Source organism: Mus caroli, unplaced genomic scaffold, assembly GCF_978045245.1.
Source record: "Mus caroli unplaced genomic scaffold, Mus_caroli_1 scaffold_17, whole genome shotgun sequence".
Classification (NCBI taxonomy): Eukaryota; Metazoa; Chordata; class Mammalia; order Rodentia; family Muridae; genus Mus; species Mus caroli.
In genome coordinates, this window is record NW_028227272.1 from 10,847,501 (window position 1) to 10,872,071 (window position 24,571).

The window sequence follows — 24,571 nt, forward strand, 5'->3', positions numbered from 1 at the left end:
GGATGAGCTGGCTGGCACCCCAATAACTCGAGAGATAACCACACCTGATGCAAACTGCAAGAGGCTTTATTGTCAGCTAGCTGAGGATGAACTCCTGTGGAGTGGTAACAGTAGGGGGCTTTTAACAGCTAGCTGAGGAATTGGGAGGAGTTGGGAGGAATTTGGCTACAGCTCTTCTCTGTGGAATCTATCTCCTTGTCCTTGGTGCAGGGAGCCAAACAAGCGCCTGGCTAGGTCTCCCCACAATCATCGCATCTCTGACTGTAAAGCACAGAAAACAAAAAGGCTTTTTGTTGGCTATAGAGAACAAAGAGTGTCTTTCTGGCTGTATTTTTAGAAATCAGGGAAAACAAGCTTGGGAAACGTCCAAGGGCTTTACCTTTCAGGGAGAAATGCTTTAAGTCGGGGTCTCACAGTATGACCTTGTCCATGACTGGGAGAACAGGAATTTCCTTATCATCCCTCTGAGACTTGGGTCTCAGGAGAAGGACTCAAGGGTTGCCAATGGAATGCAGCAAGATGGCTTTGAGCCATTTAAGTGGCTCTTCCACAAGGTATCACCAAGTCACAATATAGGGGGTTTGGTCGGGATGTCCTTGTCATCTAAAGATGATTGCCTATGTGGAGTAAATCACAGTTAAATTGAAAGTGTCCAGGACCCCAGAGAACACTGAGATGGCTGCTGCAGGCCTAGTTACCATTCACACCCGGGAGGAGCCTCAGCTGTTGCCGCAAGCCCCAGTTACCATCTCGGCAACCATGAGCAGCTAGGCCAAGACCCACCAGCCACCTGCTGTCCCTGCCACTGCCCTCAGCACCGCAGGGGCAAGAAGGTCATCGCAACGAAGGTTTTGGGAACAGTAAAATGGTTCAATGTAAAGAACAGATACAGTTTCATCAACAGGAATGACACCAAGGAAGGCGAATTTGTACACCAGACTGCCATAAAGAAGAATATCCCTAGGAAGTACCTTCGCAGTGTAGGTGATGGAGAGACTGTGGAGTTTGATGTGGTTGAAGGAGAAAAGGATTCGGAGGCAGCAAATGTTACAGACCCTGGTAGAGTTCCAGTTCAAGGCAGTAAATACGCAGCAGACCGTAACCATTATAGACGCTATCCATGTCGGAGGGCCCTCCACGCAATTGCCAGCAAATTTACCAGAATAATGAAAATGGGAAAAAGAACATAGGCAAAGGTTTTCACCTTACTACATTTGGAGACCCTATGCGTAGCAACCACAGTATTCCAACCCCACTCTGCAAGGAAAAGTGATGGAGGGTGCAGACAGCCAGGGTGACGAAGAGCAAGGTGAGACAGAATATGTATCGGGATTACAGACCACGATTTTACAGGGACCCTTCTCACCAAAGATAGCCTAGAGAGGATGACAATGAAGAGGACAAAGAAAAGCAAGGAGATGATACCCAAGGTCTGCAGCCACCTCAACGTCAGTATCTCGGCAACTTCAATTACTGACACAGATGCCCAGAGAATCCTAAACCACAAGATGGCAAGACAAAAGCAGCCGATCCACCAGCTCCTGAGGCTGAGCAGGCTTACCATCTCTATCATCATCCAGTTTGGTCATCCAACAAGAAAAAATGAATATGAAATTCCAGCAATAAGAAATGAACACCCACCTCCAGCAGGAAGACAGGACATCAAGTGAGGGATGGGGTTGCCACCCTACAGTCACACCTCTGACCCATAATTGTTTCTGTCTGAAAGGATTATAGGGAAGGAAATGGAGAGGAGCCTGGGGAAAAGAAGGTCCAGTGACAAGTCCAAAGTGGGAATTCAGCTTAAGGGGAGGTACCAAGGCCTGACATTATTACTGAGGCTATGGAGTGCTCACAAAAAGGGGTCTATCATGACTGCCCTCTGAAAGACCCAACAAGCAACTGAAAGAGTCAGATGCAGATATTTGCACCCAACCAATGGACAGAAGCAGCTAACCCTGTTGTTGAATTAGGGAAGCCTGAAAGAAGCTGAGAAGGGCGATCCTGTAGAAGGACCAGCAGTCTCAACTAATCTGGACCCCCAAGTTCTCTCAAATACTGGACCACCAAACAGAAAGCATACACCAGCTGATATGAGGCCCCCAGCACAGATACAGTAGAGGACTTCTGGGTCTGTGTTCATTCAGAGATGATGAACCTAACCCTCAAGAGACTGGAGGCTCCAGGGAGTTTGGAGGTCGGGGGTGGGGGGCATCCACGTGGGGACAGAGATGGGGTAGGGTAGGGAGAAGGTGTGGGATGTGGAGCATACGGAGGGTGGATGGAGCAGGGGGTGGGGAATGGAATATGGAGTGTAGAAAAATAAATTTAAAATAAAATTAAGGTGGGGCATGGTGGCACACGCCTTTAATCCCAGCACTTGGGAGGCAGAGGCAGGTGAATTTCTGAGTTTGAGGCCAGCCTGGTCTACAGAGTGAGTTCCACGACAGCCAAGGTACACAGAGAAACCCTATCTCGACCCCCCCCCATTAAATTATATTTAAAAAAAGAAATTAACAAGGTTGAAGCTGAAGACCTTAAGTGCTTGCTTTTTACCCATTGATCAGATAACATTAGAACTATCTGCACTATCTATGCAGCATGGGGTTATTATTATTTTTACCTAATGATGTCTCTTTGGTAATGACAAACATGTTTTTGAAGAAAAAGAAAAAAGGCCAGGTTTTTCTCTATACACCTTTAATGGTTTTTAAATTGTTTCATATCTGGTCAAGTTGAGATTTTTAAGAACTTCATTTTTAATTTGTAATAAAGTTTACAACTTGATTTTTTTCCAAAAAGCCAACAAACTGCAAGCATATATAATAGTAATAATAATAATGAAATTGCCCCCCATGGGCCAATCTTAGAGGTGGGCCATTCAAGCTGGCAGAAGGTCTTGAGTTTGCCAGAGTAGACCTTGTGAAGACTGAGAAATGCTCTTCTAAAATTCCTTAAAATGATGAACAGGTTCAAGAGGGGATGGGACAGTGGATTACTCCAATTCTATCACGAAGTCCAGGACAAAGAAGACAGAGATCAGAAAAAGCAAAAGTAAGACTGGACATTGAAAAATGTAGACAGAACGTGACAAAGAGACTGACAGAAAAAACAAACCAACAAACAAGATCCCCAACCAAAAAGAGGCCAGAGAGAGCTGAAGCAGCCTTCATCCTCCCTAGACTGGGAGAGCAGGTCTGCATCCAGTCTTTTTCAAGGGTCACAAGAAGCACACAAAACCAGAACCAGAATATTAGATTCACCTCCAGAGGTCTCCCTGAAGCTAGCAATTCAAAAAGTTGTGCTTGGGTATCAGTGTCCTAGATCCTGGATGAGCCCCCAAAATGTTGTGGGGTCTGACAAAGATCCAACACCCAGGACACACCAAGCTTTCTTAACAAGGATTTCGTAAGGTCTGTTCTAACATCCCACTTACATAGATCTGTCCAGAACTAAATGAAAGCAGAGGCTAGCTTGAATTCATTGACAGTGCTATAGACTCACTGAAGTGAGGGGAGGTGGAGAGAATGCTCTCATTGGGAACTTCCCAAAGAGAGAGCTCAGGATGGTAGCAGGGGCACTCTGGGTGTCAGCAAGATGGCATGGCAGGAGAAGACACTTGCTGCCCAGCTTGATACAAGGAGTTACACATGGTAGAAAGAGAGAATCAACTCCCAAAAGTAGTTCTCTGGCCTACACACACACACACACACACACACACACACACACACACACACACACAGAAGGTGGGGGGACACTTGAAAAGAAAAATGGTCAGGATCAAGAAAATGCCAGAGACTTGCCACAGGATCAGTCTGGCCAGGACGCCACTACTACATTGCAGGACCGCACAATACATTCATTCATGGCCAAGTGGTTAAAGTCTCGCCCATGAGCCTCTGGCTGGCTGAGCCAGGGCAGGGCCTGCTCTCTTGTTAAACTTCTCTAAGAACAACTGGTCCATTCTAATTCTTCCATGTGGAGCAATGGAAAAGCCATGCTCCTGCCCATAAGAACAATTCTCCAACCCTTGGAAAGACTGTCAGCAAATACCAATAGATAGTCTCCAAACTGCTTTCTAAGTCAAACAAGGCCTGCCATCTGCAGAACGTGGGGGAATTTTGAAGAGGGTCAGGCTGAACTTGTGTCAGCTGAATAGCTTGGAACAGCAGTGAGCTCCATGTGGTATCCAAGCCAGGCTGTTTGTCAGCATTCTGGCTACAGCATATACTAGCTGTGTGATTCTGGGCCACTTAACATCTCTGAGTCTGCTAGCTCTTCATCTAGAAGAGAAATGACAGTCCCTACTTGCAAAGTTTGTTCTTAGGATGAATTGCTAACATCTGTATAAAGTATTAATGAATACAAAGTGTGTATGTAAGCATGTGTGTGTATGTGTGCATGTGTGTGTACATGTGCTCGTGTGAGTGTGTGTGCATGTGCACATGTTTGTGTGTGTGTGTACGTATGCACGTGCATGTAGTACCAGAAACTATTTTCATCATCACAGCTGTGGATCTTTCTACACACAATGCTCAGCTTCTCTTCTCGTCAAATGCTGGAGAAATTTAAAACAGGTTGAAGAGATGACCCCTACATTGCTTGCTTATTGATTCTTGCCAGTGATGTTATATTTCTAACAATCTCTTTACTCCCTTTGGTTTTCTGAGAGGTTTCCTGTATCCCAGGCTGGCCTTGAACTCATGTTCCTCTGCCTCAGCCTAGAGTGCTGGGATTATTGGTGTGTGCTACCACACTTGGCCTGGGATAAGGAACATTTCTGTCAATCCCTATTTCTTTTGTACCTCTGACAACTCCTGATCTGTTGTCACCATAATTATGCCTCCCCAGACTTCCCTGTCAATGAAATAATACATGTTATGGTCTTCCTTCACTTAATGCCATACTTTAGAGTCTGATTATTTCAGAACATACTTTTTCTTTTTGATGAGTATTATCTCATTTATACATGTTGGGAACTTGTTGTTTGTTTGCTTTCGTTGGTTTGGAATTTTGAGGTGACTCCCTGCATAGCTAGGCTTGTCTCGAACACCCACTCTTCTTGTAAGAGGCTGAGATGACAGGTGTCTGCCACCAGACCTGGGCTCAATTTTCAGGAGCCTTGTTTATCAGTAGTTAAACAGGGGACACGCTGGTATGTGCACAGAAACTGATAAGTGACTCCAGCCCAGGTCCATCCAGGTACTACTCCCTGCCCCAAGCCAGTTGATACCTTTGTCAGCACATGACTCTACAGTTTTGGAACACCAGCAAAAGGGACTTGCTGTTCCTTCCTGTTTCAGTAAGCCCCAAGATCCCTCTTCCCTACAAAAACAAAAAGGCCACTAATAATGGTGCTGAATAAACATGAGGCTGGCTTGCCATTAATTATTAGAAGCTGCCAGGCAGTAGTGGCACATGCCTTTAATCCCAGCATTTAGGTGCAACCCTCTGTCTGCTTCTCACTTGGGGTCGTCAAATCCATTGCACACCAGGCAGAACTGGAGGGAGGGAAGCTCAGTAGGGTGGGCAGATGCAGGCAGGATCTTGGTCAGTGGTGAGTGAGCAGAAAGAACACACACCCCAGAATAGCTTCTGAGAACTGGTTCATCTATTGGAGGGGAGAAATGGGTACTTATACCCCTGGGGAGGTGGCCAGGGTTTCTGGGGGCAAGGTTTGTGTGTCTGTGCATCATTGGCCAGGACAAGGGTGTTGGAAGATGCTTCATCTGCATACTCAGGGGCTGTACGGCATGGAAACCTTATAAGGTCAAACAAGGAGTAAAGCCTGATAACTGTCAGTATAATAAATTCTACTAGGGGTTGATGGTGGGCAGTCAACTGTATGGCACCAAATTAGGATGAAGGAGGGAGCTGACTCCTCCCATCCTCATTTGAGGTATCCAGAGTTGAAGCTCTCCACTACCTTTCCTCTGTAGTCCTGGGCTATCACAACCCCACCTCACACTCAGGAGACGAGGCAGAGGCAGAGGCAGAGGCAGAGGCAGAGGCAGAGGCAGAGGCAGAGGCAGAGGCAGAGGCAGAGGCAGAGGCAGAGGCAGAGGCAGAGGCAGAGGCAGAGGCAGAGGCAGAGGCAGAGGCAGAGGCAGAGGCAGAGGCTATCTCTGAGTTCCAGGGCAGCATGGTCTATTGAGGGAGTTCCAGGATAGCCAGGACTATGCAGAGAAACCCTGTCTCAAAGAATTAAAACAAAACAAAATGTCATCAGAGCAATTTTACATCTGTTAGTGCAACAACTCTAATGAAACTTGCAGGAGGTGACTAGAAATAGCCAAGGGCTTCAGAGAGGGACCCTCTGTGCTTTGGTAGAGGCAGACTCCAGACCCTGTAGCTAGAGTAGCCCAGTTTACCAGTTTTTCAGGAGTAAGTGGGAAGGGACAGGAGATCTGGGATCTTGCAGTTGAGACTCTTTTCCATCCCCGACCATTCTCAGACCAAGCCCACAATTTTATTTAACTTGGGATTTGTGTAATACAAATAAAATTTTTAAAATAGTATGGCTCTCTACCAAGTGTGTCATATACAAGGCAGAGCTGGATCTGGCTATCTGCCTGGCAATCTCAGCACGTGAAAGATAGAAGAAGGAGAATCAGGAGTTCAAGGCCAGCCTCAGCTACATAAGGAGTTGGAGGCCAGCCTAGACTACATTAATTTCCACCCCCTCTAAATCCTTATACAAAACTGAGAGAAATATTTTATTGCCTATGTCAAGAACGTTTTTCAAACACTGAAGAGGTTTTGAGGGATGATAGAAAATATGGGATATTTTCCAAAAAAATTTTTTAATCCTGCCAAGAAAACCCATCTACCCCTGGCTTGTTTGCTTGTTTGGTTGGTTGGTTTGGGTTTTGTGATACAGGGTCTCTCTATGTAGTTCTTGCTATTCTGGAACTCACTGTGTAGACCTGACTGGCCTCAAACTCACAGAGCTATGCCTGGGTGGATCATTACACCTGGCCTAATTCCTGAGTCTTCTAAAAGGCCCATGACAACAAAAATGGAACAAAGACAAGAAGAAGATATCTGGGTACACATGCACACGGTGTTATAGTAGCAATTGTCCCTGAATTGTCTCTAGAATCTTGCCAGCTCTATGATCTTGGTTGACTTAACCTCTCTAAGACTGCTAGAGAGAATGAGAATACGTGCCCTACAAGCAGAGAGCATTCACCAGACATGGGACCAGATTCAGGCTGGCAAGACATTGTCAACTATGTGTTATCTTTTGTTGGTGTTAGTGTGAGAGTTGGGTGGATTTTGGGAGTGGGGATGGAGGATGTGGGAGACAAGACAGGGAACAGGTGATGGACCATGGAAGGCATGGGAAGAGGCAGCAACCTCAGGAGCTTGTTGACAGAATGCAAAACTGCACTACTTAAACTACCAGTGGTTAACTGTGTTTCTCCCGGAGTGACTCACTGCCTTTGATAGGTGTTATTATCCTCCTGGTGTCTCTCTCATAGGATTTGGAATTTTCCCCTTGCATTGTTTCAGTGGAATCCAGGACTGTGTGTTCTTCCCACCTGCCAGCTTTCCAGTTTTCTCTTTAAAAAAAAAATCACATATTGACTGAGATGTGCCATGCAGGAAACAAAGAAGTTGAATCCCTCTAAGGAGGTTACAGTCTGAAGAAACACAAAACTGAAGGGGGAGGAACTGAACTAGCCTGGGCGCATAGAGAAGGTTCCAGAAGGAGACACTGGGATGTCTTAAGGCTGCATAGGAATTAATTTGAGAGGCAAAACTGCTATGACTTAGGAAAGGTTTGGTCAAAGATTGGGAAGATATGGGGTCATAGCTCATAGGCTTGTAGAACCTATGAGTGGCCAGAACCCAAGCACTCTAAAGGTGAGGCAAAAAAAAAAAAAAAAAAAAAAAAAGCCAGAGAATGGAGGGGTTCTGCTGAGGCCAGTGTGATGATAGTGGTCTCCAAAGAAAGGAGTGGCCCATGAAATTAAAAATATTCAAGTTTTTCAAAATTATCCAGATAAGAGCTGAGTGGGTTATGTGTCTCAATGGGAGAACATTTCTTTAGTTTGAGCAAAGCCCTGGATTTCATCTCTAGCATCACACATGTACACATACATTCACACACACATATTATTATCATTATTGTTAGTAGTAGTAGTAATAGTACAGACTTAAAATTAATTAATACAAACTCACCATAAAAATGAAAATAAACAGTACAGAGAAGGGGCAGGGGAATGGGTTGGTCATCAGAGTGGTTGCCATGTAAGTGTGGAGACGCGAGTTTATTGCAGGTTGGTAATCCCAATACTGGGAAGGTGTGGAGAGGAGCTGGATGCAGCATTGCTGGTCTGTAATCCCAGTGCTGGGGGAGGTGTGCAGACAAGTACGTTCAGGGAATTTCTGACCAGCCGATCTAACCCAATCAATGAGCTCCATGTTCAGTGAGAGACCCTTTCTCAAAACCTAGGGTCGTTCCTCCTCCCTTGGGCTCAGGGAACATCTCAGAAGAGGCAGTGGAAAGAGTGTAAGGGTTGGGAGGAGTGCTGACATGCTATCTACCAGACATGACATGACTGTTGAACTTGCGATAGCTCTGGTGAGTTCTTACCTACACACGAGCAAACCAACAAGGTCAGTCAGTATTCCAGCAGGCAGCGCTAAGTAGACTTAGTAGGTTGAGGTGTCAGAGTTGAGGCGTTTTCATAGCATTAGAACTGTCCATTACATTTTAAATGAGTTGCATATAATCTTAAATATCCACCACCATACAAAAATCCATACCAATCTAAAATACTTGAGAATCATCATTGCTTTCTTAGTCTAAAAGAAGATAAAAAAAAAAAACAATCCACCCTTCTTTGTCCTTTCATCCTTTATCCTCCCTCTTCCCACTTCATTGCTAACACTAGATAGTAAAGAAAGAAGGAAAAGGGGAGAACAAAAAGAGAGATCCGTGAGTCTAACCTCCTTTCCTGTTTTTTATTCCCTGACCATGACTGATAACTTGTAACTAAATCCTGTAAACAACAAATATCCATAGCCCACTAAATGACCAAAACCCACCCACCCAACTCTAGGGAATGAGGGCACCATAATTTAAATTGCTTCATTCTGTCTGAGGTGACAACATCTTTTGGGGATCCTAAGAAAGTTGGGATATTGGTCGGTCAAGTCCTGGGAGAGCTGGCTGTTTCCCTCATGGTCCAGGCTCTGTGGGATAGGACAGTGTAGGGCTTAGCTGAAGTCTTGGCTGAGGTTGTTCATGAAGTTAGACCACCTGAGGCTAGCTGTTTTGAAGCTGTCCTGGATGCAATTTTTAAGGAAACAACAGCTGAGACAGTCTGAGACTGGATCACCTGGGGCTAATTGCTTTGTTTTCATTGGTGTCTGCTGTTTTTGTTCTGAAAACACACAAACTTTGAAAGGTAACATTGTAGGGACATTTTTTGCTTTAACATATGTATGGAATGTGTGGTGTACACAAATCATCTGAAGATGATTCTCTGTTCTGTTTGAGCAGGGGAAAGGTATCTTTCCATCTTATAAGTCTCTTTGGACTGGAAACCAAACTGCAACGGGGCGCTATAAATCCCCATCTGCCATCTAAAAGTCATGAGGACCACATAGTCAAAAAGACTCATTGGCTTCATGCTGCAGAGATTCATGTCTCAGCAGTCTCTGAGCTGTTCCCATGGGGAACCAGCTTTTTGTCACCTGTTTTGTTGTTCTTCTGGGTCTCTTCTTCCTCACTTTCCCTGTCAGCAGACAAGATTTTCAGGAGGTCTTCCATGCTCAAATCTCTTTATTACCACTAAAGGAATTCACAGCTTTTCATTTCCAGAAATAAAACCATTTTTTAAACCTGTATATAATATTTGACTTTTTTGTTTCTTTATATATATATACATATGTAACTATCCTCCCACCTATCACGTGATACAGTTTTTTGGGGGGGGGGTTGTTTTTTGTTTTTTTGGTTTGTTTTTGTTTTTGTTTTTTTGTTTGTTTTTCGAGACAGGGTTTCTCTGTGTAGCCCTGGCTGTCCTGGAACTCACTCTGTAGACCAGGCTGGCCTCGAACTCAGAAATCCACCTGCCTCTGCCTCCCAAGTGCTGGGATTAAAGGCATGTGCCACCATGCCCGACTATGTGATATAGTTTTTAATAAAACCATTTAAAGCAAAAAAAGAAAAAAGAAAGAAAGAAGGAAAGAAAACAATAACCTCTCCCTCAACTCAACACATCCCTGAACTTCCATCCTGAGGTTACCACATCCTTAATGTAGGCAGACTGATTTAACCCAGCAGTCCTTTCTAAAATCCAGTGGTTTTCAGCAGCTGTGCTACCTGTCTCGTTGACACTTAAACATTTTTAAGGTAATAAAGAATTATGTAATCTATCTGGGAGACATCATAGCCCACTTTTATTTTTGAGCATTTCCTTTAAAGTACAGTTGGATCTTTCCACAATTGCTTGGCCTGTAGGATTGTAAGGTATATCTGTAATACATTTTATGTTAAATATTTTAAAAATTGTTGCATTGAACAGGGTACGTATGATGGGACATTATCAGCTTTAATCTGTAAATGTATCCTTAAGATGGACATCACTTCTAATGAGTGTATAATTAAAGAGTCAGCCTTTTCAGAACTCAGGGCAGAAGTCCATTGAATTCCTGAATACATACCCAATGTATGGTGAACATACTTTAAATTTCAGACTCTGCAAAGTGGGACAGAGCCATCTGCCAATTCCGTTTCTTTGGGTTCCTCAGGGGAATGGAACTTGATTTCACAGGGAACAAGTAGGAAAGTCTTGGTGCTAGGTTATAGAATTTTTTTCTTTAAACTTCTACTATTTATATGATACCTTTTATGAAAATTTGAAGCCTCTAATACACTTCCTATTAATAATTGGTACATTTCCTCATTTCTTAGTGCCAGCGATACTAGAAAACCTGTAGGAGACCGAATATGGTTTATATATATTGGATGATCGCTGTTTCAAATTACATGTTGTAGTTTTATAAATAACAAAGTTAATTTGCATCATCTGGAATAAGTTAAGAAGTTTCTATATGTAAAACTACTCTTTCTGCACATTGAGAATCAATAACTATATTAAAAGGTTCTGGAAAATATAATAGAACTAGGAGAATAGCATACAGTTCTGATTTTTTATGCTTAAAGTTTTTAATATATTTTTATTGGATATTTTGTTTATTTACATTTTAAATGTTATCCCCTTTCCCAGTTTCCTCCCCTTCGAGAAACCCCCTATCCAATTCTCCCTCCCCCTGCTTCTATGAGGGGGTTCCTCCACCCACCGACCAACTCCTGTCTCCCGACCTTCAATTCCCCTACACTGGGACATCTATCCAGCCTTCATAGGACCAAGGACTTCTCCTCCCATTGATGCCTGACAAGGCCATCCTCTGCTACACAAGCAGCTGGAGCCATGTGCACTCTTTGGTTAGTGGCTTAGTCCCTAGGAACTCTGGGGGGTCTGGTTGGTTGATATTGTTCTTCCTGCAAACCCCTTCAGCTCCTTCAGTCCTTTCTCTCACTCCTCCATTGACCCCACACTCAGTGCAATGGTTGGCTGCCAGCATCTGACTCTGTATTTGTAAGGCTCTGGCAGGGCCTCTCAGGAGACAGCTATATCAGGCTCCTTTCAGCAAGCATCTCTTTTTTTTTTTTTTTTTTTTTACAATTTTTACTCATTATTTTTAGTGATATAACAGAACTTTGTACTCAAGTAAATGCAGCAGCAACATCATATTTAATGTACATGATACTCACTATAATGGCTTTTTATTAATTTTGTGTTTATTATATCATACTTCTATTGTTATTTAGGTGGACAAATGTTTTCCTTGTAGAAAACTACATTTACTATAAATAACATGTTGAGTGCTTCATGTTGTCAGGACAGCAGACTCACACACACATGTACCAGAATGGTGAGACTTTTACCAACTCTTCATGTAATATCACTAAGTGTTCAGCAAGCATCTCTTAGCATGCACAATAGTGTCAGAGTTTGGTGAGTGTACCTGGGATGAATCTCCAGGTGGGACAGTCTCTAGATGGCCTTTCCTTCAGTCTCTGCTCTGCACTTTGCCTCCATATTTGCTCCTGTGAGTATTTTGTTCCCCTTTCTAAGAAGGACCAAGCACTCACACTTTGGTTATCCTTCTTCTTGAGCTTCATGTGGTCTGTGAATTGTATTTTGGATATTTGGAGCTTTTGCACTAATATCCATTTATCAGTGAGTGCATACTGTGTCTGTTCTTTTGTGATTGGGTTACCTCACTCAGGATGATATTTTCTAGTTCCATTCATTTGCCTAAGAATTTCATGAATTCATCGTTTTAATAGCTGAGTAGTACTCCATTTTCTATATCCATTCCTCTATTGAGGGACATCTGGGTTCTTTCCAGCTTCTGGCTATGGTAAATAAGGTTGCTATGAACATAATGGAGCATGCGTCCTTGTTATATGGTGGAGAATTTTTTGGGTATATGCCCTGGAGTGGTATAGCTGGGTCCTCAGGTAGTTCTATGTCCAATTTTCTGAAACTGCCAAACTGATTTCCAGAGTGGTTGTACCAGCTTTCAATCCCACCAACAATGGAGGAGTGTTCCTTTTTCCACATCCTTGCCAACATCTGCTGTCATCTGGGTTTTTGAGATTAGTCATTCTGACTGGTGTGAAGTGGAATCTCAGGGTTGTTTTGATTTGCATTTTCCTGATGACTAAGGATGTTGAACATTCCTTTAGGTTCTTATTGTTCATTCAATATTCCTCAGTTGAGAATTCTCTGTTTAGCTCTGTTCCCCATTTTTAATCGGGTTATTTGGTTCTCTGGAGTCTAACTACTTGAGTTCTTTGTATATATTGGATATTAGCTAGGTCTCTATTGGATGTAGGGTTGGTAAAGATCTTTTCCGAATCTTTTGGTTGTCATTTTATCCTATTGACAGTATCCTTTGCCTTACAGAAGTTTTGCAATTTTATGAGGTCCCATTTGTGGATTGTTGATCTTATAGCATAAGCCATTGATATTCTGATTTCTTAACTGAAGCATATGGACTTTGTTATTATTTTACTTATACCTTCTGACTTATAACCTGCCATTTTCTTGGCAATAGACTCTCTTGGGCCAACTGGTCTAGGGCTTGTAAGTTTTCTTTATTTAAGGACCACTGATCTATCCAAGCATGATTGCCAATTTACTATTTTAATGGTAGGGCAGTTGGTGCTCTAACAGCAGTGGTTCCCCCATAGGAATTTGGAGAGCTAATTTATGCTGTGTCCTCCCTATGAACTGTGACTATGAACAGTCTGTGACTGTTTTTGATAACATTTTTCAATACCTTTATTAGGAACACCTCCTATTTTATGGCTTGTTCCTGAAGTTGAAGGAAGGAATGCTAATCTGTGCTTCCCACCATTGCAATAGATCTCTTCCCTGTCCTGACCCACAGGACAGTTGAACAGGGTCTGAAGAACCACCTGTGGAGAGAATGGGGGACAAGAAACATAAAGAACGGACAGCAAGACAAAAAAAAAAAAATCTGATCAAGCTGACAAATTTTCTCTTTCTTTCTTTCTTTCTTTCTTTCTTTCTTTCTTTCTTTCTTTCTTTCTTTCTTTCTTTCTTTCTTTCTTTCTTTCTTTTTTTCTTTCTTTCTTCCCCCCCCCCCCCCCGAGACAGGGTTTCTTTGTATATAGCCCTGGCTGTCCTGGAACTCACTTTGTAGACCAGGCTGGCCTCGAACTCAGAAATCTGTCTGCCTCTGCCTCCCGAGTGCTTGGATTAAAGGCGTGTGCCACCATGCCCGGCTAAATTTTATTTTTCTCAGGCAGGTTTTATACCCAATAGAAGCAGGATATGGGGAGGGCAGTGACGCAGAATCGCTTTGTTTCTGAGGGAATGCACCTGTTGCCAAAATCAGGATATTGGCTATGTAAAAAGTTCAGCAGGAGGAACAGAACAGAGTGGGTTGCTAGGTGCCTGTCCACAAGATCTATAGCTATTTGTTCTTAACTGGGGGTAGTACTTTCCCATAGAGGCCTCAACTTTTCCCACAGAAATCTCAACTAAGCTAGCACTTTTCCACTAAGGCCAAGACTTTGTAAATAAGCACTTATGGCTGACTGGCAGTTAACATTCAAACAGGGTCGCTCCCAACACTTCCCCACAAAGTCATAGCTTTATCTGCTACATATGGCCTTAATCTTTTTGGTGGACCAGAACAAAGCCTCTTTGGCAGTTTTCCAACAGTAAGGGATTGTCTAGTTAAATAGAAGGGGAAAGAAATCTGAAATATTTTTTAAATTTTCTTTTATATACCTTACATCACTTCTTGTCAACATTTAAGGTCTCCCATTTTCCAACCTTTATAATGTTTATTGACTTGTCTCAAGTTAAAACTTGTATTACACACCATTTAAAACCCTAAAGCATGGGATGGAGAGATGGCTCAGAGGTTAAGAGTGCTGACTGCTCTTCCAGGGGTCCCGAGTTCAATTCTCAGTGACCACATGGTGGCTCACAACCATCTGTAATGGGATCAGATGCCCTCTTCTGGTGTGTCTGAAGATAGCTAAAGTGTACTCATCATGTATATAAAGTAAATAAATAAAATCTTTAAAATCCTAAAGCATTTTTTAGGTCTTCCCAACTTAAGCTTTCATATACTCAGACCTTACATAATAAGAAGCCAAAGCAGCTTCTGAATCTATTTACAATGGTCAGTCACCCTAGCTCTGTGGTCATTGTGGGCAGAGGTCCCGGGGCAACATGAGTCTTTAGCTGCCAGGCCCAGAACATCTGACAGACTTTCCTGTGGAGTAGGAACTTAGTGGGACTGTCCTACCTTGTCTAGGCAAGGCAGGTCAATCAATTCCCCAGTGTCCTGCTTAGTGTGCAGTTTGAAGAGCACGCTGTCAGCAACTGAGGTAGAGATCAGTTCACAGCCCAGTGACAGCTCTCCATCATCACCAGTTCTTTTGTGTCCATCGTCTTCTTTGGAGGAGATTAGCAGTGTTCCCAGGAAATGTCAGTCTCCCTATCATGTAAAGCTTTTTATTAAACACTTTAAATGCCATATTCTACAGATTTCTGAGGCATTTGAGGACTGTCTGTCAAGCATATCTGAGTTAAACAGTCCTTGTCTGTTTTTAGTTACTTGCTTTAAGCTATATCTTGAGAACATATGAAAGCTAAATAAAGTTCTTTTCTTAATTACTTTAGTACTTAGCATGGCAATAAGCATAGTTCTGACCATATCAAAGCTTAATCATCTTTAACAGTTTATTATAAAAGTAATAATTTCTGAATTGAAGCTCTTTTAGTATCAAGATAAGACTTGCAACTTGTAAACCTAGTTCATAAAGATACTGGGAACTTTTCTTATCCCTACATGGTGTACTAGTATAGAACACACCAGTTTCCTGTATGACTCAGTTTACAAAAATAGCTACAGCTTAACAATTCTAGCAAAAGCAAAGAGGCTAGAGATATTTCCTTAAATCAGTCTCTGTTCGCCTAAATAAACCTTAGGTAAGGAGAGACATATTTTTAAGCCAGTGATTCTCAAGGTTTTGTTTGTTTGTTTTTGTGCAGTAACCCTGTTTTTTATGTTGTGATGACCCTCAGTCATAAAATTGTTTTTTGTTGTTATTTTAAAACTGTAATTTTGCCATTGTTATGAAGTGCAATGCAAACATCTGACATGTAGGTAACCCTAGACTACCCCTGTAAAAAGGTCTTTTGATCCCCGTAGGGTTACAATTCATAGGCTGAGAAACAGTTCCAAGTTTTTTGTCAGACTGCTTAGGGAAATTGTCTTCCTGTATCAGTCTCTGGTGTTTAACTGTGACCCTGCCGCAGACCCTCTGGGCCCCTTTGTCTGTGTGGAACGGGTCTCTGGTCTCAGGTGGGCAAAGCATTGGATGAATGACAGACAGATGCACACAGGAGAGGTTGTGTAGAATCTGAATGTAATTTGTCAAATTGAGCATCAGACTTTTTATACAGAAGACAATAAGGAAGTTGGGTGACATACCCGCAAGGTACAAATAAGGTTACCGGATGCTTAATGACTCTTACACAAAACAGAGGAATGAAAACACAAAGACCAGAAGGAAATGAGCAATAAAAATAACTGAGACAAAGTCAGCCCTATCTAAGGTCAGCTATAGTCTTAGAAGCCAGGTATGAGATCTTTACTCTCCTAGAGCAAGGGCTTTCACACCCAAGTCATGGTTCTAACTAGGGAGCTCCGTTCTAGCTAACCATCTCATGAATAATGCAATACTCTAAAACCACAGCCCGATCTAATTCCTAAACCATTGTAAATTCCTGTATATGGGATCGACTTGGCTTTTATTCTAAGTGATAGTGTAATGCCAGAGGCAATTCTGAATGTCACTGAATTCCCATGGTCTGCTCAAGGACTTTCTAGGACTGTTGGAACATTGGCGAAGGCTTTAGCTATGTCAGAATTCAATCTTAAAAGGCACTTATAATAGGATAATACTAAAAGAGAGCATGTGGATCCATACACTAGACTAACGCGGGAATGGAAAATTAATGTATGGATTAGAGAGAATGCCAGACTCCAGGAGTGAGTTTCCATGAAATTCTTCTGCCTCGTGAGTAGCTTTCAAGCCTCTCTGTTTGTCAAGCTGACTCGACCAGAGTGTGTGGCATGACCCTAAATTTTAGCCTTTTATTTATCTGTTAGATTCATATATTAATAAAGACATAATAAAATATTTTATAAACTTTAAAATATTCTATAGCATTATAAATTTAAATATTTTTATTTTTTTTAATTTATTTACATTTCAAGTGTAATTTACCTTTTACCCTTTACCCCGTTTCCCCTCCCCCTTCCCAGAACCCCCCTATCCCATCCTCCCTCCCCCTGCTTCTATGAGGGGGTTCCTCCACCTACCGACCAACTCCTGCTTCCCCACCCTCAATTCCTCTACACTGGGACCTCTCCTCCCATTGATGCCTGACAAGGCCATCCTCTGCTACATATGCAGCTGGAGCCATGTGTACTCCTTGGTTTGTGGCTTAGTCCCTGGGAGCTCTGGGGGATCTGGTTGGTTGATATTGTTGTTCTTCCTATGGGGTTTCAAACCCCTTCAGCTCCTTCAGTCCTTTCTCTCACTCCTCCATTGACCCCACACTCAGTGCAATGGTTGACTGCCAGCATCTGACTCTGTATTTGTCAGGCTCTGGCAGGGCCTCTCAGGAGACAGCTATATCAGGCTCCTTTCAGCAAGCATCTCTTAGCATGCACAATAGTGTCAGAGTTTGGTGAGTGTATCTGAAATGAATCTCCAGGTGGGACTGTCTCGGGATGGCCTTCCCTTCAGTCTCTGCTCTGCACTTTGTCTCCATATTTGCTCCTGTGAGTATTTTGTTCTCCTTCAAAGAAGGACCGAAGCACCCACACTTTGGTCTTCCTTCTTGAGCTTCATGTGGTCTGTGAATTGTATCCTGGTTATTTGAAGCTTTTGGGCTAGTATCCACTTCTCAGTGAGTGCATACCGTGTGTCCCTCTGTGCAGCAATGGTGGTCCTACCTGCACTCACAGGCTTGTCTGCACTTCTGGGAAGCTAGCTCTCTCCCATCACTATGTAGGTATGGAAGAGGATCAGCTCCAGGCGCAGACGGAAACCAGAAGGCTCCTCAAAACTTAATATTTTTAAAAGCTCTTCTTTTTAATATTCAGGGGCTTTTACTTGTAAAATTATAAAAAATATTTTATATAAGTTAAAAATATCACAATTGTGTGTTTTTGTAATATCAAAATAAAGTCCCTTCCTTTTAACTTTTTACTGATTCTTTGTGAATTTCCCATGATGCACCCCAACCCCACTCATCTCCCATCCCCTTGTATCCACCCTCCACCCTTGCAACCTCCCTCTCAAAAGAAAATTTAAAAAAACAAAAACAAGCAACAACAACAAAACCCAAAAAAGCTCATCATGGAAGCTACAATGTGTCCCAGTGTGTCCCACAGCATACCCTTTTGTCCACACATCTTTACTTGGGAATGTTCTTTGCAATGAGTCATTGGTCTGGTTTGAGGCCTCTGGCTTCTGCTACACTACCAGTCCTGGATCCTCACCAGGATTCCTCTCAGACATCCTGTTGTTGCCCTGGGTCATGGAAGTCCTGCAGCTTTGTGATGTGTAGGACAGACCTATTCACTCACTCCAGCTGTTCATAGATGGGGTAGATGTTGGGGTGGGATTTGGGCCTGGGCAGTAGCTGAGTTGGTCAGCCCTCTCTGGCACCCACACCACCAAGGTGAGCTCTCTGGCACTGCCCTGGCTAGCTCACCAATGCCATACCTGCAAAGAGGCAAGGCCAGCTCTCCCTTTCTCATATGTTTTGCCTTTGCCAAATGTATTAGTTAGGGTTCGTATTGCTGTGATAAAAACTGAGACGAAAAGCAACCTGGAGGAAAGGTTTTGTTTCTCCTCACAGCATGTAGTCCAGCATCTAAGGAAGTCCAGGCAGGAGCTGAAGCAGAAATCATGTAAGAATCCTGCTTACAGGGTTTCTTCCAGTGACTTACTCAGCCTGATTTCTTATACCATCCATGACAACCTGCCTAAGAGTTGTATGAAAAGTAAGGTCAGTATAGTTAGAGACTTTCCCAGAACTGTGGCCTTTGATGGATTAAGTCTTTGCATTTTGGCAGGTGGTGCTGTCTACATGTTGAGTTTGATGCTCTCACGGTACTTCCATTATGGGGTCAGTTGTACTAAAGTCTAGGAGCCTACTAAGGTCTGGGGTCTTGTTACAAACTGCCAGGCAGTCTGTGCCCTTCTGGCAAGCCCTGGTTCATTCAAGGCAGCCTGCTAGGATGTTCTAGGCCAAATCTCCAAAAATGCTGGCATGTCTCTGGTCACAAGAGATATAGACTAAAGTCCTGCATCCCTGCCCTGGTCCTGGGGTCTGGAATGCTAAGGTTGGGGTGGAAAAACATGGGCATTTGTGATCAGCCAAGGAGAAGGCTGGGGGTAAGGCAAGTAAATGGAGTGACTCCAGAGAGTAAGGCTCTGGACTGGCCCAGTACTAACTAACATGGAGTCTAGCTGAGTCCTTCAACCTCTTCCCAGGATGGTTGTCAGGGCCAACACGAATGCTGTTTCCCAAAAAGACCCACCTCCTTCATCTGCTACACTGTTCCTCAGAGTTCCAGAAGCACAGCCAGCCTGTCTTACTTCAGGCTTCCATACCTAAAGACTTGACCGACAACAGGTTGTAAATATTCAAGAAGAAAAATGCAGACCTGGCATGGTGGCGTATGCCTTTAATCCCAGCACTCAGGAGGCAGAGGCAGGCGGATTTCTGAGTTTGCGGCCAGCCTGGTCTACAAAGTGAGTTCTAGGACAGCCAGAGCTATACAGAGAAACCCTGTCTCAAAAAACAAAAAACAAAACACAAACAAAAAAAGCATCTATAGACTTTTACTTATTAAAAAAAAAAAATTCCAGTACTTAAGAGAAAAAGGCAGGGAGATCTCTAAGTCTGAGGCCAGCCTGGTCTACATAGTGAGTTCCATGACAGTCAGAGTTACATAGTAAGACTCTGTCTCACAAAAAAAAAAAAAAAAAAAAAAAAAAAAAACCAACCAAACAAAAAAAAAACAAAAACAAACAAAAAAAAACCATATAAGATAAGACAAAAATTTTAAAGTTATGTTGTGTGTCTGCGCATGCACCTATTAATGTGAGTGCAGGCACCCGTGGAGGTGAGAAAAGGGTGTCATATCCCATGGAGCTGAAGTTACAGGTGTTTGTGAGCCACCTAATTCAGGTTTGGGACCCAAGGTTTAACCCCTGGAAGATGAGTACATGCTATTATCCAGTGAGCCATCTCTCCAGCTCTGCCCCCACGCCCACCCTTTTAACTTTTGGTCATTATATCCTGAGAGGATAATTCCTGATTATATAATATCTAGGCTGTGTTGACTGTATTGGGCATCATAAGTTATCTAGAGGTGACTTAAATACCTAGGAGTATGTATAGAGATTATATGCAGACATTAGGCTGTCTTATTTTCAAGACTTGGGCATGTGTGGATTTTGGTGTTCAGGAGCAAGAGGAGATCCTGGGACTTTTCTATATATGTGACCATGTGGTTATATATCTGTACTGACAAAAGGTCAACTTCATACTGCCTGAGTCTTGTTGGTAGTGATTTCTCAGAGCTTAGGCCTGAGGCCAGCACAGCAGATGTTCAGTAAAGATGTAGAGTGTGCATATACACATTTTGAAACTGTATATACTTTGGGAACTGCCTTGAAGATGCCTCAGCTATCGTTGACCTGTTAAGCCATTTTTACTCAGTGTGATTCTGCCTCTGAGAATCTTCCCACATGAAAAAAAATTCTTGCATAAATCTATGTTAACCCCGTGGAGACACAGGTAGCACAGATAACCTAAAAATCCACCTAGATGATCAATGAGCACACCCTAGAAATCTGCAGGGGAAGTTCCTGGTAGCCACTGAAAATAATTTTTATGAGAATGACAAATTGACTTTAAAACAAATTGTTCTTGAGACATGGTCACATCTGACCCAGACTGACCTCGAACTTGGATCCTCTTGCCTTAACATCCCAGTTCTGAGATTACATGCATCTTCACAAACAGCCCCCATTTTATGTTGTTCTGAGGATCAAACCCAGGGCTTTGTGCATGCTAGGAGAGCATGCTATCAACTGAACTAAAATCTTAGGCCAGGATTAATTTTTTCTTTTTATAACACACACCTTACTACAATACATTGCAGAATTGTAGGAAAGCCCTTAAATAGGCCCTGGAAGGGGTTTGTGAATTCCTATTGAAATGTAAATGCTTATATTGCGTCTGTGTCTAGGAAGTCTTCACAGAAAACCTAGGATGAGGAGTATATCAATATAGCAGGATGCTGGGCAGCCACAAAAATCAGTTGACTTGAATGCACTAACAGGGAATCATCTTCAAGACATATTCTGAAGTAGAATTATATATCATTATAAAATAAAAAGGCATAAATAGTAAAAAGAACAAATTGTGAAAATGTTTTGTATAGTAACAATGTCACATGATATTTACAACCTGCGTATTTTTAAACCTGCAAGAATCGACACTGAACTGGAGGCATTAGTATTATGGCCCTGTCTGTGTCTGGATGCTTCAGAACCTGGACGTGGATGATTCTGTCCACAAGCCTCAGGCCCTGGGTATCAATGGTACAAAAACCAGAATCTAAGAGGTGAAAAATTTGGAGTTATGCCTAAGAGCAGAGGGAGGGAGACAAAGAAAAAGAGAGAGAGAGAGAGAGATTGAGAGAAAGACAGAGACAGACAAATAGCAATGGAGAGAGTGTACAACCCCTAATTCCTCCTTTTGACAGACACATAGCAACAGAGAGAGTATATGTACAACCTTAACTTCCTCCTTCTCATCCTCTTGCCCTGTCCTCACCTTCAGATGACTAGTTCTGCTACAGAGGGCAGGACTTCTCACCTAAACAGTTCAGCAATTCATAAGCCAATCTCTGCAAACATCATCACAGATTGTTGTGGTTTAAATGTAACTACCCCGGATGCCAGGCTTCTGTGGTTAACATATAGACACAGAGAGCTGTGACACTGTTGTAGAAGGTTATAATGTGATATTGGGGATGTGGGGCCTAGCTAGCTGTTGGGGCAGGACTCAAGGGTTCTACGTGTCAGGTTCCTGCCCAAGCACTCTGTCTCTGGGTCTGGACTGTGTAAAAACACCTGCCAGACTCCCATAGCTACAAGCTGCCTGCCTCTCTGCCTCCCTTCAAATGGTAGACTATAGTCCCCAGAACAGTGAGCCCAAACAATTCCTTTTCTCCCTTAAGTTACTTTTTGTCACAGCAAGGAGTAAAGTGATAAATACCCAGGCTTATCTAAAAACAGCTGGAAGATGGCACTCACTTTCATTAGCCGCCGGTGTTTAAACAAGGCTAGTGCTGGGATGTGTTCTGCTAAGGTAACTTACTGTGTGGTGTCTTGTCCCCATAGGATGGATGACATTCAGCTCTGCAAGGACATCATGGACCTGAAGCAGGAGCTGCAGAACTTGGTCGCCATCCCAGGTACCATGTGTGATTACATCCTCTGTCAGCCACCGCCAGGGCCCCACATCTGTCCTCTGTACCTTTGGGATTGGGAACAGAGGGTTTGTCCGTCCATTTCCTAATGGGATTTCAGTCTGGCAATGGAGGCTCTGGGATTTAAACACAAATTCATGCAGGGTGTGTGGCCTGCACCTCTAATCTAAGCACTTGAGAAGCAGAGGCAGGGGAATGACCCACACATTTGAAATCAGCCTGGGCTGACTGAGACCATATCTCAAACCAACAACAAAATAAACACAAGTTTATATCAGGTAGGACCACCTTGGGACCTCAGGAAAGCCTCTTTATTTTTTACAAGACTGAGGTTTTCTCCCTTTGAAAATGGAAGGGTAATATACTCAACACCAATCTGAGGAGGAGCTAAGGGGAACGGTTGAGTGGCAGAACACTTTCCTAGTGTGTGCAGAGACCTGGGTCTGAACCAAAGCACCGCAAAGGGGTGATAAAGCTGCCAAGTGTAACTGCTGCGGTGGTAAATGTACACTTTAGGCCAGGCATCATTTGGACTCAGAGTCATGATTGCCATTTTAATCATGTGTGGAAACAGGGAGAGTAGAGCAGTCACCGGCTGTAATACTGGGGTCAAGCATCCATCTCTGAGTTATTAATGGCAATGATTACCTGATTCCTCTCCCTTAAATGACTTCCCTCTCCAAACAATCTGAGTTACATGGCATATGGGCCTTGTGCTTATCAAAGGACTAACCAGTCACATGCCTGTTGTATAAGTCAGGGCTTTCTGGGTGAACAGAACCCATAGAATTTAAAAGGGATTTTTTTAGACTGACTTACATGATATTCTCTCAGGAGGCCAACAAGTGGCCTCTCCATACTGGAGAGGCTAAGGACCTAGTGCTGCTCAGTCTATGAGGCTAAGATACCTTCGTAGTCCCAGTCTGGTCCTGAGGGCCTAGCAGATTCCTGTTGAGCAGTTCATATTGGAAGGCCAAAGAATCTGGCTCTAATATCTGCAAAGGAATATAAGGTAAGGTAGATGAATTCACAAATGGTAGATGAATAATAGGCAAACACAGAGCTTTACTCTTACACCTTTGATGTGTGCTGCAACCAGAAGGTGGCAATCACATTTAGGATCAGTCTTCCCTCTACAGATAACCTGGTTAAGAGACGTCCTCCCAGTTGCTTATGGCACCTCTCCTTTCAGTTGATTCTAAGACTATCATTGTACCTGTTGACTCAGGCATGTGTCTCTCTGACTTCATGTCATTGACAGTGTGCATGGGGGTCTGGTAGTGCTAAGGAAGGGTTATTAATAGACACAGCTTCTTATTCAAGAACTTGGCCTTGGCAGGTGTTTTACTTTGGTACTGGTGGGCATGGCTGGTGCATATCAACCACTGCTTACTGAACGTTTGTGCATGTCCAGGGTTACAGGCGACCTGGAAGTGATTTAATACATACAAGAGGATAGTCAGGGTCATAAGTAAATACTAATAATGTTAGGACTTGGAAAATCTGATGAAGAAGGCTCATGAGAATGAGGTCTGCCTATTTCCAACCAAGCAACCACCTTACAACAACAACTCTGTAACAATCTATGTTGAACCACTGGATACTTAGAGTGGTCGAGGAACCCAGAGTCACAAGCTGGGAAAAGAGGGCAAATAGACCAGAAAAGAAAACCTGTCTGTTCTGGGCAGTAAACGTCACAGATGAGACAAGAGTTAAGAGCCAGGGAGACCAGGCAAGAAACCATAGCATTGTCTAGGGAAGATAGATCATGGACAATAGATCCCTCAGCTGAGGGAGTGAAAGAAGAAGCAAGCACATAGGAACATGGTACAATAGATGAGACACCACAAGCAAAGAAGCTTGGGAGCGGAGTGGCTTACACTTCCCTATCATTGTTCATCATCGAAGGAACCTGGAAGCAGGAGGTGATGCAGAGGCCACAGAGGAGTGCTGCTCACAGGCTTGCTCCTTGTGGTTGTTCAGCTTACTTTCTTATAAAACCCAGGTCTGGGCTGGAGAGATGGCTCATCGGGTAAAAGCACTGACTGCTCTTCCAAAGGTCCTGAGTTCAATTCCCAGCAACCACATGGTGGCTCACAACCATCTGTAATGGGATCTGATGCCCTCTTCTGGTGTGTCTGAAGACAGCTACAGTGTACTCATATAAATAAAATAAATCTTTAAAAAGAAAAAAAAAAAAAAACAGGACCACCAGCCCAGGGATGGCACCACCCACAATGAGCTAGGCCCTCCCCCATCAATCATTAATTAAGAAGATGCCCTCCAGGCTTGCCTACAGTCAGATCTTCCGAAGGCATATTCTAAACTGGGGTTTCCTCCTCTCGGGTGACTTTCATTTTTATCAAGTTAATATGAAACTATCTAGCGCAGCATCCAGTGTTGGCCA

General features: G+C 43.1%; 1 protein-coding gene and 1 pseudogene across 1 annotated transcript in view; both read left to right on the forward strand.

Annotated features, from left to right (window-relative positions):
• The window catches only part of Bmerb1 (bMERB domain containing 1), a 123,898-nt gene that overhangs the window by 87,086 nt on the left and 12,241 nt on the right, over nucleotides 1–24,571 (forward strand). The window contains exon 3 of the mRNA XM_021185296.3: nucleotides 22,076–22,149. Coding sequence (XP_021040955.1) covers nucleotides 22,076–22,149 — 74 coding nt within the window. The remainder of the gene's footprint in view (nucleotides 1–22,075; nucleotides 22,150–24,571) is intronic.
• Nucleotides 760–1,606, forward strand: LOC147000586 (Y-box-binding protein 1 pseudogene; annotated as a pseudogene).